This window comes from Panulirus ornatus, chromosome 19 (assembly GCF_036320965.1).
Source record: "Panulirus ornatus isolate Po-2019 chromosome 19, ASM3632096v1, whole genome shotgun sequence".
NCBI lineage: Eukaryota > Metazoa > Arthropoda > Malacostraca > Decapoda > Palinuridae > Panulirus > Panulirus ornatus.
Genome location: NC_092242.1, coordinates 8410618 through 8430636, shown reverse-complemented (window position 1 = coordinate 8430636; position 20019 = coordinate 8410618). Strand labels below are relative to the sequence as shown.

The following is a 20019-nucleotide window of genomic DNA, read 5'->3' as shown; positions in this document are numbered from 1 at the left end:
ACTTCTAGTTTAAACTTCTAGGAAACATCTCTCAGTGAACCATTCAATATCACCTGCAAAAGGACCTTCATATTTTCTCTTGCAAGCCAGCTGCCAAACCCCTGCTTACAAAGGAAATGAAAGTAAATGATTTACATTTGCAAAGTGAGTGAGCAATAATGGAAAATAAGGCAGTGGTGGATGAGGAGGCTGGAAGGTGCCAGTCTGTATGACTCTCATTTCATAGTGAAAATGTTGAAACACTCACATAGTGTGATGATGTGGGATTGCTTTATTGGTGCAGTTGGTTAGGGAGGCTTATACGTTTACCAAAAAACATTTCAGTTAATAGAGAGCAGTATAGTAAGATGCTTGAGAACCATCTGCTTCATTTGTATGAGGTTCATGGATGTGATCACTTTATGCAGGATAGTGCCCCCTACCGTAAGGCTAGAAAGGTGATTTATTGGTTATTAGAGAAAATATGCAACCTCATCAATGTCGTGTCTCAGATGATCAAGAGCCTGTAAACCAAAAACATGGATCTAGAGTACTTCAAGAGCCTTGTCAGATCCATGCCCAGACATCAGTAGATGGTAATGAAAGCCAAAGGAGAAATGAAAAAGTACTAAAATGTTAGTGTGACATCGCCTTTGAAAATATATGGGGATGGACAAGGATTTTTGCGGACACTGTATATCCAAATTGATTAATGTAATTTCTGTAGCTAACTTGTCAGTGAAACCAGAAATATGATTTTTCTAACTCTCTTGACATTGTCAAGCAGTAGCCTTTGCAGTATCACTTGCAAAGTCTTCTGTGATCTTCTAAACTTCTGTGAATATTTTGCTCCTTTTATTCATTAACCCCTTTAATTGGTCAGCTTCTGCCTTTTACAGGCTTCTCCCCATACTTCTTGCCTTTGCTCACTTGCTGTAACCTTGCACTTGCACCTTCCTTTTTTCCTGATGTCCTTCCCTGGCCCCTTGTCCTGGCTTACTGAGACATTCTCTCACCCTGGTTTCTTGTCTTGGACTTCAACTCTGAATTGTCACATTTGGTCTCTTCTTCTGCAGGGTCTGGAGGCGGTTCTTCTTCTTATCTCCTTTGGTGCTAATGTCAACGCCCGCACAGAAGCTCGCCATGACTTCAGGTGAGCCTTTACCATACCTCCTCCTTTTCATGAAGTTGCACATGAAGTTTCCTTTTTGTCCTGAAGCTTAACTGTCTCTTTTCTGAAGTTGCAAATGTATCTTATGTTTTATAGGAATGGAAGGCTTCCCTCAGACTTTTGAAGGTGCACGTATAACTTCTTTCTGTTTTGAAATCAAGCTTAAAAACCATTACCCAAAACTAGGTATATTTTCTGTGACCCAAAGCTTCTTTGATAATCATGATTTGAAGTTATATGATATAACCAATACAGTAAAAAATGTGTCCTCAAGAGGCTGTCTGGCCAACTTAGATAAGTTAGAACTTATTTTGGTTGTCAAATTCATAGATTGTGCAGTTCATTTCACGTTCGCATGCTTGAACATTGATGTACCTTCTTGTAAAAGAAGATATTCTATTTTTGACAATTAAAAGAATGTAGAATGGTGTTGACTGTCACAGGATTGTTCATAATGATTTTGTAATGCTGGTCATAGATATTCTTGGGAAATCTTAATATGTTTGAGTGTTTTCATTGAATTGAAACTGATCTCTACATTTACCATTGGCACTGGCTTTTTAATGGGCTTTGAAATAGAGATCATTAGAAATACCTATAAAAAGAATGTTTGATTTTCCTAAGACATTTTTGCTCTAATATACAGCCTGACCACTGTAGGTTTTGTATAAACTTGCTGTAATATTGCTTTTGTGTTTTGAAGTAGAATAGAATTACTGGTGTATCTTAATTTTGTGGTGAAACTTATTTTTTTTCCAGTTCATTATATAAGGATTACTAATATTGTTGATGCAAAAGAGGTGCTATATTTCATTTTTTGCATATTGATGTAGCCACTAGATATGATTGAAGATTAATATATATATCATAATAGATAATATAGTTTATGTTCGTATGTCTAATGGTAATCTCAGCTTTAACCACAGCACTTCATGTTTTGTGTAATACATGAATATAATGAAATATATTAATCAGTTAACTCTTATCCACATATATTCCTGTTTAATGAAAATATGGTCTCATACCTTCACAACAGGTCTGTTCTTCATTATGCTGTCCTCTCTGGCTCAGTTGCCATAGTTAACCTCCTCCTCAAGCAAGGTGCTAGGGTCATCTTTGAGCCTTCTTACAACAAACCAACTCCCCTTGACTTAGCAATCCTCAAGGGAGATGTGGAAATGGTGCGGCTTATCCTTGAACATAGTGAGTTTTTTAATCGAACATAGTAAGTTTTTTAAAATGTTTCATATTATATATGAACATGTGTTCTGTTGAAGCTAAGGGTGAATATGGAGGACTTCAATGAGAAATGGAAAAGTTTAAGGTATTCATGGGTATTGTACTGTTTTGAGGTATGTGAATTTTGAATTTCTGTAAATCTTACTTACATACAAGAAGCAGTTGAAAATATACAGCCTTTGAATGAAATATTGATTAAATACTTTCTTAAAATTTCTTGAACTTTTTAGTATCACTGGAAAGAGGATCAGAAATTAAAGAAGTCACATTGATGTCGTCAGATATTCCCATTGGAGCATCCTTTATATACATAGATATACACCTTAACTGTACTTACTAAAAGGATTTTAAAAGTTATAAATGAATGATATTGGATAGGAGAAATACAAGATGGGTAAATACAGAATTATCCTTGGGGATAGAGGAGAAAGAATACTGCCCTTGTATTCCCTGCGTGTCGTAGAACGTGACTAAGAGTGGCAGGAGCAGGTAGCTGGTTATTCTCCCTCCTTGCATTACTTCCCAAAAGAAAGAACAGCAAGGAGCCAAGTGAGGATTTTTTCCTCCAAGACTCTGTCATCTGTTTTTGATGCTTCCTCACTCATGTAGGAAATGACGAGTACTTATGAAAGAAACAATACAAGTTAGGTAAATATAAAGCTTTCAGCCTTTCCCTGCAACTTAGCTCTCTCGATTTTAGTACCATCTTTGGTACCATCTTCTGGAAGTTCTCTATGAGCTCTTTCTGATTCTTTAGGTTTGGTGACCAAACCTGAGATCCATATTCTAGCTTTGATCGTATGTAGGATATGAATGTCTTGCTAAATATTTCCATATCCACATACTTGAAAGCTATATTGATATTTGCCTGCAAATTCTCCAAGTATAGGGCCTTGCGACAAGTTTGGGATGGTGTCGACTCCCATGTCCTTTTTACACACACAGTTTTGTAGCATATTTTGTGGGAGGTAATAATCACATTGAAGCTATCTTTGGCAATTTTTCATGCTCATTACTTCATATATAGGAGTGAATTTCATCAACCATGTTTCGTACCAACTTTGGAGTTTATTTAGGGTCCCTGATAGTGTTGCAGTGATGGGTGATGTCTAGAGTGTAAGTGGGAGAATGTGACTTCCTGCTCCTTGTATAATCCTGTCATAAAAATTTGATGGAATTTTTTTATGTGGTTATATTGGCAAATTTTTGGATATTTACCCAGACCATTTTAGGCTCCTAATCTGCCCTAGCGTATAAAGCAGCATAAAGAGGTTGCAGCAGGGGAAGTACCTCTCTGTAAGGTAGTGTGTGGTACATTCTTCCTTGTCTTTTGAAATATTTATTGTCACTTTGAAAGTAATCTGATAATCAGACAGAATTATCATAACCACAAGAATAGCATTTATTGCTGTTGTATGTAGGACCCCATGTAAAGTACTGCATTGGCAACTTTTTAATCATTCAGATTATATGAATTAATCTTGGGATTCATAAAGTCATTATAGAAATATGTATCAATGTAAGACCCTATACTGGTACTAGTATTTTCCCTTGCTTATGTTCCCCCTGCCCTATAATGTAAGACCCTATACTGGTACTAGTATTTTCCCTTGCTTATGTTCCCCCTGCCCCATAATGTAAGACCCTGTACTGGTACTAGTATTTTCCCTTGCTTATGTTCCCCCTGCCCCATCATGTAAGACCCTATACTGGTACTAGTATTTTCTCTTGCTTATGTTCCCCCTGCCCCATAAGTCCTTCATAGAAACCGATATCTGCATCTCCCTGACAGATCCCAATCTGGATGCCAGCTCCCCTATCATAGGTTCTCCTCTTCACATGGCCTGTAGTGAGGGAATCCCCAACCGTCTGGAAATCCTAAAGCTGCTGCTGGAGAAGGGTGCAAATCCCAACTTAGTCATTGTTGGGGAAGACAATTCCCCCATCAAGCCAGCCTTAGGAGAATACCTTGCATCAAATGAAGATCCTGATGTAGAAGTTGTCAACCTCTTCCTTAAACATGGTGCTGAGGTAAGGTTGTGTTGTTGAAGAATGTGTACACAAGATATTTGGCAAATAAATGATCCATTGGTTATAATGCGGTGCTTCAGATGTAAGAAAATGCATAATTTTATAACTGACTTTTGAATAAGATCTGGAAATGTGAAAATATTTTCTTGATTTGTATCAGATTTATGTTAGATTTCTTTGTTAGAAATTAAAAGCTAACATCCTTCGTCACATTTAAATGTACTTGTTTACTTTATAAATTCATGCTTCGATATGTGTTGACTTGGAACTGGCTACTTTGAAGTTTATTGAAGTTAGTAAGAGCCAGACAAATATAAGTAGAATAAGGAGTTTTTTAACTGCCTTTTTATAAATGAAACTGGCTTATCACTGGTTCAGCTTCTAAAGCAAATTAGTTGACACTTCAGATTTTGATAAAAGATGGGTATGACCTTGAAGAGGATACTTCCTCAGTTGTATCCCCTGGTTGTAGGGTAGGGATAATTTGATGATATTGTTTTAGAGGTAGTACATAAGACTTTGAGAAGCTTGAATAGGGGATGTAAGGAAGGTAAATTTTGGTTAACATTTTGTTAGAGCAATCTGGATGTGATAAGTCTAAGTGAGACCATGTGAAAAGTAAAGGGTGCAAATCAAAAGTAAATCAGTTAGATGGTGTCATTAGGGATAGATGAGAGGAGAAAGGATGAGTAAGTGTGTTTGTATGTTTAAAAGATGAATCAGGTCAATGTGAGGCTTAATTGGTTTTAAGGTATTGTGTGTTAGGCTGAAGATGGGAATAGTGAAAGTTGAATTAATATAATGGGCTTGCATTGATAGATAGATCTAGGTACATATTGCAAAATTTAAGAATTTTGAGACCAACATGTTTCAGGCATGCAACAACATAATGGAAAAGAAAATTGGTAGATAGGACTGAAATAGCTGGGAAAATATTTTGTAGAGGGAAAGGGAGTGTAGGGAGGTGGGGTGTAAGAGGAAGAGAAAAAATTGTCTTAGATTTTAGAAGATAAATTATATATGAAAAGAGTGTGGTTGAGAGAGCACAAGAGGGTGTATTGAAATGGTTTGGTCACTTGGAGAGAATGAGTGAGGAAAGATTGACAAAGAGGATAGATGTGTGAGAGGTGGAGGGAACAAGAAGTGGGAGACCAAATTGGAAGTGGAAAGATGGAGTGAAAAAGATTTTGAGTGATCGCGGCCTGAACATGCAGGAGGGTGAAAGGCGTGCAAGGTAGAGTGAATTGGAACGATGTGGTATACCGGGGTCGACATGCTGTCAATGGATTGAACCAGGGCATGTGAAGCGTCTCGGGTAAACCATGGAAAGTTCTGTGGGGCCTGGATGTGGAAAGGGAGCTGTGGTTTTGGTGCATTATTACATGACAGCTAGAGACTGATTGTGAACGAATGGGGCCTTTGTTGTCTTTTCCTAGCGCTACCTCGCACTCATGAGGGGGAGGGGGTTGTTATTTCATTTGTGGCGAGGTGGCAGTGGGAATGAATAAAGGCAGACAGTATGAATTATGTACATGTGTATATATGTATATGTCTGTGTGTGTGTATATATATGTATACGTTGAGATGTCTAGATATGTATATTTGCGTGTGTAGACGTGTATGTATATACATGTGTCTGTGGGTGGTTTAGGCCGTTTCTTTCGTCTGTTTCCTTGCGCTACCTCGCTAACGCGGGAGACAGCGACAAAGCAAAATAAATAAATAAATATATATATATATATATATATATATATATATATATATATATATAAAGAGGTAGAGGTAGTAAAAGCTTTGCGGAAGATGAAAGCTGGCAAGGCAGCAGGTTTGGATGGTATTGTAGTGGAATTTATTAAAAAAGGGGGTGACTGTATTGTTGACTGGTTGGTAAGGTTATTTAATGTATGTATGACTCCTGGTGAGGTGCCTGAGGATTGGCGGGATGCGTGCATAGTGCCATTGTACAAAGGCAAAGGGGATAAGAGTGAGTGCTCAAATTACAGAGGTATAAGTTTGTTGAGTATTCCTGGTAAATTATATGGGAGGGTATTGATTGAGAGGGTGAAGGCATGTACAGAGCATCAGACTGGGGAAGAGCAGTGTGGTTTCAGAAGTGGTAGAGGATGTGTGGATCAGGTGTTTGCTTTGAAGAATGTATGTGAGAAATACTTAGAAAAGCAAATGGATTTGTATGTAGCATTTATGGATCTGGAGAAGGCATATGATAGAGTAGATAGAGATGCTCTGTGGAAGGTATTAAGAATATATGGTGTGGGAGGCAAGTTGTTAGAAGCAGTGAAAAGTTTTTATCGAGGATGTAAGGCATGTGTACGTGTAGGAAGAGAGGAAAGTGATTGGTTCTCAGTGAATGTAGGTTTGCGGCAGGGGTGTGTGATGTCTCCATGGTTGTTTAATTTGTTTATGGATGGGGTTGTTAGGGAGGTGAATGCAAGAGTTTTGGAAAGAGGGGAAAGTATGAAGTCTGTTGTGAATGAGAGAGCTTGGGAAGTGAGTCAGTTGTTGTTCGCTGATGATACAGCGCTGGTGGCTGATTCATGTGAGAAACTGCAGAAGCTGGTGACTGAGTTTGGTAAAGTGTGTGAAAGAAGAAAGTTAAGAGTAAATGTGAATAAGAGCAAGGTTATTTGGTACAGTAGGGTTGAGGGTCAAGTCAATTGGGAGGTAAGTTTGAATGGAGAAAAACTGGAGGAAGTAAAGTGTTTTAGATATCTGGGAGTGGATCTGGCAGCGGATGGAACCATGGAAGCGGAAGTGAATCATAGGGTGGGGGAGGGGGCGAAAATCCTGGGAGCCTTGAAGAATGTGTGGAAGTCGAGAACATTATCTCGGAAAGCAAAAATGGGTATGTTTGAAGGAATAGTGGTTCCAACAATGTTGTATGGTTGCGAGGTGTGGGCTATGGATAGAGTTGTGCGCAGGAGGGTGGATGTGCTGGAAATGAGATGTTTGAGAACAATGTGTGGTGTGAGGTGGTTTGATCGAGTAAGTAATGTAAGGGTAAGAGAGATGTGTGGAAATAAAAAGAGCGTGGTTGAGAGAGCAGAAGAGGGTGTTTTGAAATGGTTTGGGCACATGGAGAGAATGAGTGAGGAAAGATTGACCAGGAGGATATGTGTGTCGGAGGTGGAGGGAACGAGGAGAAGTGGGAGACCAAATTGGAGGTGGAAAGATGGAGTGAAAAAGATTTTGTGTGATCGGGGCCTGAACATGCAGGAGGGTGAAAGGAGGGCAAGGAATAGAGTGAATTGGATCGATGTGGTATACCGGGGTTGACGTGCTGTCAGTGGATTGAATCAGGGCATGTGAAGCGTCTGGGGTAAACCATGGAAAGTTGTGTGGGGCTTGGATGTGGAAAGTAGTGTAAGTACTGTAATAGTAAAGGCTAAGGATGGAAAGTTGCTTGGAGTAGATATTATGTTAGGAGATGTGTTAAGGGAGGTGGGAAGCACACAGATGCTTTCATGCATTAGGCATGGAATGAATGCTCAGTACCAGTGGAGTGAATGGGTTGAATTATTTTGCCTCTGCTGATTGGATGATTATCGTAATGGTTGGAAGAGAAAGAATACCACCTTAATATTAGAAGACTAATAAGAGGGGCAGTAGCAGGGGGTTGAAAATTCTCCCTTCCTTTATAATCTTTTGTATAAGTAGAAACAGAAGCAACAGCAAAGTGAGGAATTTTTCTTGTAGGTTCAGTTAGTTGTTCTTGATGGTACATACTTCTTGAAGGTGGAAAAGACAAGCATTTAGAAAAAAAGGTAAAAATGGACTGCAAAAATTATGGAGGGATTCTGTAAGCTTAATAATCCAGGAGACATTACATATGACAGAAGGGTAGCAGAAAATCGGTAAGGTTATTCATCCCAGAGTTAAAGATAAACAGGATATTTGGAGGGATGTGGTTAGGTTGATATTTTTCCACAAGCTTAGTAAGTATAGCACTTGTGAGAAGTGTTACAAGGATGTGTGACAGCCTTAGGGTTTTATGTGGATTATTCTGTTCATCTGAATGGACAGGTTAGCAGTGTATTAGTAGTGATGGAAAGTAACACATATGTAGGTGTAAAATGGGAAATATGTAGGATTGAAACACGATGATGCTGAATGCACATGTTTCTGTCTAATGGTTGAAATTCATCCCCTGTGCATTACATAAGTCAGTATTGACAAATGCAAAATGATTGTGTGAGATAGGAGATTCAGTGTGAGATATATTTTATTCCAGAATAGTGAGAGCTAGGGAGGACTGTGGATTTTATTTATCTGAGAAACATATCCTGTAAAGATAGTGGAATGAATGCTGAATCATCAGAATGATGATGAAAGGTAAGCAGATGATTGGAGCTTTGATGGAAATAGCAGGAAGAAAGTAAGTTTGTTGATGTTGGAAAGAAGGAGGGAGAGTACATGCTATAGAGATGGATTCCTAAAAGTTTAAATGTGAAGTGAGAGGAGTGGTCAAAATGGGAAAGACCAATTTGAGTGGGAGCATGGAAGTTATGCACATTAAAAGCTTGGGAGAGGTATGTGCAAGTGAGAAGAAGAAAAGTCAGGGTAAAGGAAGAACAAGGATGAGAATGAGGTTGTATGTGGGTGAGAAGGCTATTATCATGCAAGAAAATATGGAACTATGTAGGACAGAGGTGCATGGAGGAGATTTTGCAGTCATCACAATGATAGACGGTGGGGAATATTTTATTGGAGAGATGGATACAGCCTTGATAATACAAACTGTTGTTTCTCCCTCAGGTTGTGATGCAGAGTCAAAACCGAGATCCTCGTGGCCTCTTGAATTGTCTCCCTAACCTTACCAAGAGGCCTGAAGTCCTCATCACTCTTCTGGAGGCTGCACAACGCTTTGACCTTTCCATCATCAAACATTCATCACTAATTGATAATGATCAGAGAAAGATCTACCTCAAGGTACACTGGGAATTTTTTTCATTCTTTTAATTTTGAATGTACACACTAAGAAGTGAGCTTTTTCGTAGTGTATTGATAGTATTGTTGGTTACTTATTAATGATAAGTATATGAATATTTATTATATACACTGAATGAAGCAAAGATTGAGAGATTCTTTTGTAGAAAGAAACCAGAGATCATATTAACACCTCCCTCTATCACAGCAACATACTACATCTTTCATAAAACACTCTAACATCCCATGTTCCTGGTTTCGTCTTGGGCTACCATTTGTGTGCTTACCTGTCTACATATATCTCTGAAATCCTCTTCAAGAACTTACCTCCCTTAAAGGGGTTAGGGTGTGGAGGTGTCCCCATGAGAAAAAAGTTTCAAGACCGCCTTGTCCAAACACTTCTCTAACATCCCCTCACTGCTCAGGATCCTCCTTCCCTATATTGCTTGTCTTCAGTTAGAATGCTTGCATCTTCCTTACTATTTCTTTCTACTTTACTAATCTAAATTTCCTTTTATCAGCCAATTTTCATGCATCCTTCCCACTTGACCAAACCATTTAAACTTTTCTCTTAACCCATTTTGTGTTGCCACACCCAATGCCTTCTTTCTGACAACTCTTATCTGTATACTTCATTTCATGCTCCATCCCATTCGCTGACTCTGCAAGCACCCTTCTTATGGTTTATATATATAATCGTAGACTTGTTTCTTGGTATTCTGTTTATATTTTCGTGTGAAAATTAGGTTGAGAATTCTTCCCCTGAAACCTAACCCCTTTATCCCATTGTATGTTAATTTTACAAAGTTGTGTTCTCTAGGAATGCAACACTTACATGAAGAAGTGAGGGGATTTATTCTCCTTCCATTTGCTGCTAATGATCTAAGCTGTGATGCAGCAGATAATCTTAAAACAATTGTTCAACTTGTCTTCATGGTGCTTCATTTGCATTTGTATCAAATGTCTCACCTCTTCCAGCAGTTTACAACTCATCCTAATCTTCTGCTGAAACTCATTCAGTTTATGTATTTATTGTTGCAAAGTCTACCACTTAACAAGAATCGGAAAATAATTTGTTGCCAAAGACTAGCCTCAAAAATTTAAGCAAGTTGTAGTGAATATCAGAACATAACCCAAGACCTCTTTTACGGGGCCCTTACAGCTATGCTTTACACAAGAGCAGGAATTGGAGTGAGAAGGTCCTTACTACCCTTTCCTTCATACAAAAATTCCATCGCTGTTGTTGAGTCATCTGGCAGCTTCCTGCTTCAGTACTCTTTTGTGCATTGCACCCATTCTGTTACCACACCACCATTCAACATTTCAACTGTTCTCCTACTCTCTTCAGGAGTTAATTCACTTTTATGGATATTGTCTTGTATTATATTGCCAGCTAGTTGTTGGTAGGCAGCCAACAACCAAAGAGGTATATTACAAGCACTACCCTTCTGGGCTTCAAGAGGGTAAGTGACGCTTGCATAGTGAGTCAGCACTTCAGTGGTTTTTAGTTTGCACTCTTTGGACCTAGGTAGCTTTGTCTTTTCTTTCTGCCTCACCTCCACACGGACTACTAGCACTGTATTCACAGACATACAATCTCTCCTTGTCATACATAACACTTGATAACACATAACTTACACGCTTGTTCTTCATCAATGTAGATTTTCTTGTGATGGACACTATGTGCTAGCCCTGCCTTTTGGCAAAATGGGAGGAGCAATAGATAGAAGTAGTAGTTGGGAACATTTAGGCAGGAGAATTAGGTAGAAACATTGGGTTAAAGTAGTAGGTATGGACATTAGGCAGACAGAGTCAGTAGGAACATTAGTTAGTTACCTCTGCAAGTACTGCCAGAGGGCTGTTGATGGTGAAGCACTAAAGGGAAGGAAGCACCACAGGAATTCACTAGTTATGGGGACTATTGCTGTGGCCACCCTCTTGAGGGAGTTCCAGGTGGGAACAATCGTCAGAGCTATAGATAGTTTTATATTACTTCCACTTCTCTACATTTCCATGCTTGATGCTATTGTTTCATGTCTGGTTGCCATCGCCTCTTTAAAAGTACTGCTTCCATTGATTTATGTAATCAGTTTCAGTAAAGAGATGTCCTGCATCTCATAAACCATTCACTTCTACCACTTGTTCCTTTTTTCTTTTTTTTGCTTCCTTCCAATTAATTTTCTTAAATTTTTGCACTAACACTTCTAATCTTCACATGGTTTTTTGTTGTCTTTCCATATTGCCTTCACTCTTCCTATGTTCCTTTTACTATTTTTTCTGTTCCAAAAATGTTTTATATGCCTCCTGTTTCATATTTATTGCCTTTACATCTTCCTTTCACTACACACACCCACCTTTCCCTCTCCTTCCCTTTATACTGTCTTGTCCAACAAACTCTAATGCCTTCAGTACACCCTTCTTGAAGTAGCAGTATGTACTGTCAGCTATTTCTTCTGTTGTATTTTACTACATCCTCATTTTTTGTTCTTTCAGTCTATTCACAATTATCTTTTTATGTTTCTTCCCCCGTCTCCAGATTTATATAAAACACCCTTGCTATGTAACTCCATCACCATGGTAGATCTTTCCTCTTGAAAAATGTTATCTTTGAGTACAAATGATGTCATGCTCTGTTTACTTTCAGCTTTTGATTTTATTTCTATCAAATGATCATCTCACAATTCATCTAATCTCATCCTCTACTTCAAATAGAACTACTTTATTTAAACAAACTACAGGTACACCACTGAATTTCCAACAACTGATGGTTTGGCACCTCCTTTAGTCTGGACAGAATTACATGAGGGAACTTGAAATTACCATGGCCACCAGACTAGTTTACTGGGTGGCCACAGATGGCATTATGTGTAGGGCATGCTTATTTACATTCTACACTGCACTTGTTGGTGTGATACTGCAATTCTGTGAGATTCTTAGCTTATTTTGCTTAAATTTAAGCCTAGTTATGGCTTCTAAGACATATGAGAGTGTCAGTCTTGTTGTCAAACATAAACACCAGTCCATATCGATCCAAGATGAAGTAGAACTGTTGAAAAAATGGACCATGGTGTTTTGGTGTGTAAACTGTGACATCTACAGTATTGGTTCATCAATTGTCTATGATATAAAGAAGCCAAGGGAGAAAATATTTAAATTCTTTGCAGACAGTGATTCCAAGAAGTAAATGACGATTAGAAAAACTATGAAAGATGGTAAGAGTACTGAGCACGATCGAGTGATGATGGAATGGTTTTGATTGCATTGGAATGATGGAGTGGACTTGTCAGGTAGCATGATAATGGACCAGGGCAAGTTGTTCCATGAAGAACTTAAATTACAACATGAGCATGATTATAGTGAAGGATGGCTTCAAAGATTCAAGAAGTGTCATGGAATTTTCATAAATAAAGTGTGTGGAGAAAAGTGGTCTGTAAACTACAAAGGAGCTGCTGAGTATGTAGACGAATTTGCAAAACTCATAGTTAACAAGCACCTCAGTCCTGAGCAGGTGTATAATGTAGACGAAACTGCATTATTCTGGTGATGCACACCTAGGAAAACACGAACAACAGAAGACGAAGGAGAACCCACAGGATTCAAATAATCTAAGGACAGACTTACCATCTTGGGGTGCTCAAATATTTAATATTTGTTTAATATAACTTTCTAGCAGTCCTTGGTATACTTTAGACACATGGGAGATGTATAATTAGTTGGTTAGAGGTGCTTTGATGAATTATTATTGTGACCACGATTGGTCAGGTGAAATGGTTAATCCGGCAAGGCTTTGGAACCAAGAGTGCCGGAAAATTGGTTGTGTACCTGTACCAATATTTTTTGCTAAGATTGCAATTGTCATTGATTATTAACACTGAAATATAAAGTTATGCATGATGGACCAAACCAAATGGGTATTGTATCTTGGGTACTAAAACATCTTGATATTTTGCAGGTGGGACAGTCACCACTACCATTGAAACATCTAGTACGTGTCTTCCTGCGCCAGGAGCTTGGTGACAAGATCCCCCTCAGAATTGATGAGTTAGACTTGCCTGTGATCATGAAGAAGTACCTGCTGTATGAGATCAGCTAACTAGTTGGTTATTATATAGTGTTTAAGGTTAATTTTTATATAATTATTGTGCATTATTTTAAAACTGTAACAGTTGATAGTTGAAATATGATTCTACATCTTAGGTGTGTGTGACTTCTGGGATTCTTTTAAATTATCCATGTGAGTTTAGAATTTGCTGTCACATGGATTGCATCCTTGAAATTCATTAATATGAATATGTGCCCAAAGGCAGTAATTCAAACACAACTGGAAATATTAGTACAGGTATTAACATATATCTTGCATCAGAAAGTCGTGCAGGTATAGATATAATTTTTTGATTTAGTATTTACAAAACAAAAGTTTATTTGTATTCATTGCAGCAGGATTAGAAACTTTATTACATTTTTCATATCAACAATGTTAATTATGAGTGAAGATATGAAAATTCTCTTTATGTATACTGTTACAGTCACATTCTGCTTAATGCTTACTTTATTTGTGATATTTGCTGCTGAGATTATGTATATATACTAAATACTTAGATCAGTTATTTGAACTGTGGCTGGTCGGGAACAGTTAGCAAATAAAATAAGTACAAGCTCGCTGTTGGAGGCTTTTTCAATTATCTTAGATTTTTATCAAAACTTTTTACTGGTTACACCAAAAACTGTCATTAATATTAAAGTACAAGACCATAGGAGTTAATTACTTTCAGTGGGTATGTTGTATTAGAATACTCACTCATTATATGTCCAAACAGTTTGATTCAACTTAATTGGTTTGCATTTTTATATATTTTTCTTTTCAGTAGTATTGGCATATATTGAATTCATCATACTAAAAACTTTATGCAGCCTACAAACATTCTTTAGAATTATAATTGAGCTGTTCTTAAAGTCGATAACCAAATACTGAAGACTACCGCACAGCTACATCATAGCATGATTAATGTTGTCTACACATTTTTAGATTTGATACTTTAGCTTGCCTCAAAATAGCTGTTTTTCACAAACACTCTTGGACAAAAAGTAAACCTTTGTCCTTTGTTTTAAGGATAAAGTTGCAAGGACTTGAGAATGTAATTAATTTTGCCCCTTGGTGCAAAGGATCACTTCTTGCCCAATAGGTAAGCATCAAACAGCACTAACTTTTTTTTAGCTAGGAGCATCAGGTAATACTGAGCACATTGCCAGGTAGCATTAATGAACATAATGTACAGTAGGTTTTGAATTATTTTTACATATCACCTCCTTTTATATGTATATAGGTATTGTTTTTTGTATTGTCAGTTAAATATTTTTGTAATACATTATTTATGTATCTTTTCTACTGTTTTTTATTTTTGTTTAATATTCTTGTCTTATTAAATGACAAAGTTTACTGTTCAAATGAGTGAATAGGTTGGCCTCGAGATTGTCTGTCATAATTATTTTAACATTTTAAAGAAAAGTTTCTGTTAAATTGTGACAGGAAAAAAATATAGCTGCATTACAAAATAGTTGAGTAGTGGAAATGATAAATATGTTGTTACCACATGAATGGTATTTTCCCATTTTCTACGTAACGCAAAATATCAGTGTAACAGATGAACCGGGCAGTTTTCCTCAAAATGAACAAGATGGAATACATTGTTATGTTTAACTTCAGGCTAGACATGTCGTATATCCTGTCATATATATGGAAGTAATAGTTAAATACTTTTGCATTTGGTCATTTTATTTTTTTAGTGTTAGTGAAATATGTTAAAACATAGCTTTAAAATTAAGCATTGTTCTTGTCCACCCTGGACAAATAAAATGTTTGTGCCCACTGTATTTGGGGTACATAATGTCAACATATCAAGCTCCGTTATTTGCATTGTTGGCTTGCCTTGGAGGATTAGCAAAGATCCCCTTTTTTTGATGTTGATAAATATTTGTTTACTAGAATATGATAAAGGATCTTGGTATATTTTTAAAATGTATAACTAGCTTTTGTTCTTTGAGGCTTACAAAATTGATATTGGAAAATTCTTTTTCCTTTATTGATAAGGAAGGGGTTATTTGATTTCTGTATTACAATATATTCCTAATAATTCCATAGATGTCATTTACAAGGAGGTGCAAGCAACAACATAAGCTTCTGGATATGTTTTAGAATTTTTTTTATATAACAAATGATGTACTGTATTTCAGTGATTAGCTAAGGTAATCTCTTGGTGTAAAATTCTTCAGAATGGAAGGAAATGGGAGTCGAGTGTAAATATTACCTGACAACTGAAACAAAGCAAGTTAAGGCTGCTTATCATTTGAATCTGTTAGCACTGTTTCATTATACCAAACTGTTTCATCCTCCCTGCCTAGCATAATGCCAGGAAATTTTTAGGGAAGGATGGTACACTGCTGTAGAGTTTGAACTATCTTGATGGCTGTAAGTCGATTTATTTTCCACTGCTTACTGCTACCTACAAGTCTGGACCAACCAGATCTTGAACAGCAGATAGATTTTTGCACTTTACTTGTATTAGTTTGAAAATAAAATGAATAAAATATTTTGTATGAATCCTCGTTAGGAAATACTTTATTCGGAATATTTATTGATGAAATTTGGTTTTACTTTAATTTCATATTTTTTTTCTCCTTTGCAGGATGTCAAAAAGACCACCGAGTTTATGTAAACATTCCAGTACTGGACTGGAGTGGATGATAGATTGCATGGAAAAATCTATCTACATTTCTTTCCATATTGTAGGTATGGATCAAAAGAATTTTAAGTGTGGAAGCACTTAAAATAGTGAAAACAGACAGCATAGTACTGTACCCATGTTTGTGTATTGGCATGAAGTATACAGTATGGTGGATGATTATACCATTTGTCTAAAAAAAATTAGTGTTAGCTACCATAAGGGCTGTTCATGGAGCTGGCTGTAGGGTAGGCTGTATATTTTAACATCTGAAAACAGTATATGTGAAATCCTGCAATGCCAGATTGGAATAATGTACATATAATAATATGGAAGACAACTAGTTGTATGCTAAGGACACATAGGATGGAGCCAAAATGCTTTATGCATTTGCTAAAACCTAAGGATTAAAGAACAGAATTGCTGACAATAAATAAACAGGATTTACCAAAAAAAGAAACATGAATCTAATTCAGAATAAGGATTTATACAGTTTGTTAAATATATAAAGATATTCATCAAATCTGACGAAGGATACAATAAAACTAGCAATGAAGCTGTACATTTAATGTAAGGTCTGTGCTATGGGTACATACAGCAAGGTCAGATTCACAACTTAGGGGTCCAGTCATGATGATGCTCACCTCTTAACTCATTAAGACTTGGAGACCAGTTCCTAAACCTTATATGACATTCAATAAATATCTAACATAAGAACAGTTTTTGCTAACATGAAAGGACTCGAAGAAATATGAAGTGTATTTTGCTGCCAAACTCACTATTGATTTGTTTCTGTATTCCTATCTAGTTAATTTAATGACCACAAGGACTCCAATATAATTATTTCCCCACTGTCATATCAGGTTAGAAAATTATGTCATAAATTATTACGTCCTGATACAATGTCACCATTGAGTTTTGGGGTAAGCAGTATCTGACGCCGACACCTGTAAACTTATGCAAGAAATTTTGACTAGAAGCATTAACGGCATCTGTGATGGAGAGTAATGACGCCCCATGGTGACAGTCAGAACTACAACAGCAGTTTCGACCCTTAGTTTAGACTTTAGTAAGGCTCATATTTCTATTCACTTAAAAAGAGTATAAACCCTAATCAAGCACTAATCGGTTCTAATCAGAAAAGCGATACAATTTTGATGGTAAAATAAATATCACTGAGTTGCATTTAATGGGTTTCAATAAAGCAATTCTTCATTTGAATTAAAGAATGAAGTTGCTCTCTTGAAACTATAACGGACGGGAACTAAATGTGCTGCCCAAAGAGTAATTTTGAGTCTTCATTGGGATTTTCATAAGGATGACAGCCCTTTCACCTTCAGACTAATCAAAATCACAGCTAATAACTTGGATCAGCAATTTTGAAGTTCTTGGCACATTATCTATGATGTATAGGAACAGTTATTTTCACAATCTAAAAGAAAATTACCTGTGCACTGGAACGAACCCAAAAAATCAATATTGCTGTCCACATTGTCAAGTAAAAGTACTTGGTACTGAAAATGAAAAATTTAATATAACTTAGCTAAAAATACTCCTTAATAACTGATGGAATGTGGTGTAAAAATGCTACAAGGAAATTTCAGAATATAAAAATAAGCTGCAATAAATTCAAAGCCCAAATTTCTCACCATGGGACATAAACAGTAATGGTGAACTTTGCCAGAGACCTATCAGCCCAGTACAATGATTAGCTAACACTATACTAATTATAACAATATAAACAGCTTTCCCATTCAAAACTATACGCTCAGACCATTGGCAGTTTTCAGAGGGGGGAACAACTCAGGAGTTCTTGTATCACTTCATCAACACTCAGTACTTTGTAGTATTCATCTTTGGTATGATTTAGAGAAAAATAAATGATGCAAGTCATCTAAAAATCTGTCATTTACACTGGCTGAATATAAGAAGACGATAATGAGGATTCAACTTATAACTTACTCAAATATTGCACCATTGTGATTTCCCTATATGATGCCTCATGAATCAGATCCGAGGATCTCTCCCTCAAGATTCCTACGGAATTGCTTTTAGGCATTAGAATTAAGGCTGGGATGAAATGCCAAGTTTGACCCAAGCTTGTATATGTGATATTATACATTATTGAAAAAAAAAATACCAGAGTAGAAAATTTCACTTCCACATATCCTGAAATCCCTAAAACACATAGGGTTCTGATTGTATATCTTGTTTTAGAAACCTAAGCAATATCAAATGTAATTGTAAGCGTAAGATTTATATTCATTATCATGATTGATAAATAATTTCAGTTTTTCATGGTTTCAAGCACTGCAGTAAAATCGCTGTAACTTTGAAAAAAAAAAATGCTGTGCATCTGGTAACTTGCTATGAGATATATATCTTATACTGTTCATAAGATCTGTAAAGGAATGATTCAAATTACTTTCATATGCAACATAAACAACACCTGTTAGAATAAATCACCTCAATTTGAGTGTAAAATATGTTGATTTGTTTATAGTCAACGAAATACCTAATTCATCAGTTTTCACGCGCACATACACACACACACACACATATATATATATATATATATATATATATATATATATATATATGGCAGTATGCCACATTCTTAAACACACTTATGGAGTTGTAGTTATGTTACAGTTCAAGATAATGGTGAAGAATCATTTCAGTAATGACAACACTCAACAATCATGGAAATGTGTGTTAATCTCTGGTCTCACTTGGCATTCCCTGCATATGTCATGACTCTGGCTTGCCTCTCATTCTCACTTTTTTCAATAAAAGCTAAACATATATAAACTAAAGTGTACCTTATAGGTCATATTATAAACAATCTCACATTCTTAGCCTACTAGCAAGTGCTTCATATAAGAAAAACCCACAGGAAATACTATACTGCGTAGCCTTGAGTAAAGTTCAGAAAGAGTTAAACAGCATCTATGACAACTAACAAAAATAGTATGAGTATTGCAATTAAACATCTGGCTGAAATAATGCCTGTGGGTTTTCTCAACAGGTTATACCTTAGATGTGCTGTTATCCATGATCTTACAAGGAACATAAGATCATCAAAGTTGGCAGTAAATTATTACATCATCAAAATCTGCATGAAATTGTTTTAACAGCTCATCCTTATGATTTTCAAGTATTCATGAAGATGTACCACAAAACAAATATTGTTGTTAATAACATTTTACTTCAAAATGGATCATTCCATCTTCATGAATACTTCAAATGTAATTAGAATATGGCTAGTGAAATTGGGCACCTAGACTTTGCTTGGGGGATCTTTATCTTTTGAACCCCCCCAGAAAGAATCAAAACGGGTGCGAGCTTTATCAAGTGCATCAGTTACCGTCCTACCGGAAGACGGAGAGACGAGAGATGGGGGCTTTGACTCATGAGCTGCGCCAACACTCTGGGTCTGAGGGTAGTATGGGGCATCAGGTGCCTCAAGTACACGATATGGTGAGCCTTTTGGCCGAGAAGGTGGGTCAATGGGTGCTTCAAGTACCCTGTATGGTGATGGCTTGACTGGGGCTTCTGGCTTGGTGGGAGACTGGTCAGGAAGATCCTTGATATCTGTAGGTGCTTCAGGGGCTTCTAATACACGAAATCCTCCACTCTTGGGCTGCTGAGGTTCTGGAGCATCTAGCACCTTGAATGCACCTGATTTAGGAGAATTGTTTGTAGGTGCAGATGGCTGGTCAAACATAAAGGAAGGATCATCAAGGCATCTTAGATTAGTGCCAGGGACATTGCGGACACTGACGGGCTTCGATTCAGAAGTACTCACATCCTTGACTGGCTCAGTGGAAGGAAGGGGCACTTCAGGCTTGGTAGGAGAAGGTGTGCCTGAACTCTTGCCATTCATGCCATTGAGGGAGCCAAACATGGACATTGTCATAGGGTCAACCGCACCTG

At 37.0% G+C, this 20019-nt stretch overlaps 2 protein-coding genes across 30 annotated transcripts in view; one reads left to right on the top strand and one right to left on the bottom strand.

Annotated features, from left to right (window-relative positions):
• The window catches only part of LOC139755370 (ankyrin repeat domain-containing protein 61-like), a 74104-nt gene extending 58155 nt beyond the window's left edge, over positions 1 to 15949 (top strand). For both annotated transcript variants that reach the window (XM_071673583.1, XM_071673584.1), the window contains 5 exons: positions 1056 to 1132; positions 2187 to 2353; positions 4182 to 4420; positions 9194 to 9367; positions 13317 to 15949. In XM_071673583.1, coding sequence (XP_071529684.1) covers positions 1056 to 1132; positions 2187 to 2353; positions 4182 to 4420; positions 9194 to 9367; positions 13317 to 13457 — 798 coding nt within the window. In that variant the 3' untranslated portion in view covers positions 13458 to 15949. The remainder of the gene's footprint in view (positions 1 to 1055; positions 1133 to 2186; positions 2354 to 4181; positions 4421 to 9193; positions 9368 to 13316) is intronic.
• A 686-nt stretch (positions 15950 to 16635) lies between these two features.
• LOC139755367 (uncharacterized) overlaps positions 16636 to 20019 on the bottom strand; it is an 876210-nt gene continuing 872826 nt past the window's right edge. For all 28 annotated transcript variants that reach the window (XM_071673571.1, XM_071673553.1, XM_071673567.1 and 25 more), the window contains one exon: positions 16636 to 20016. In XM_071673571.1, the coding sequence (XP_071529672.1) occupies positions 19364 to 20016 (653 nt within the window). In that variant the 3' untranslated portion in view covers positions 16636 to 19363. The remainder of the gene's footprint in view (positions 20017 to 20019) is intronic.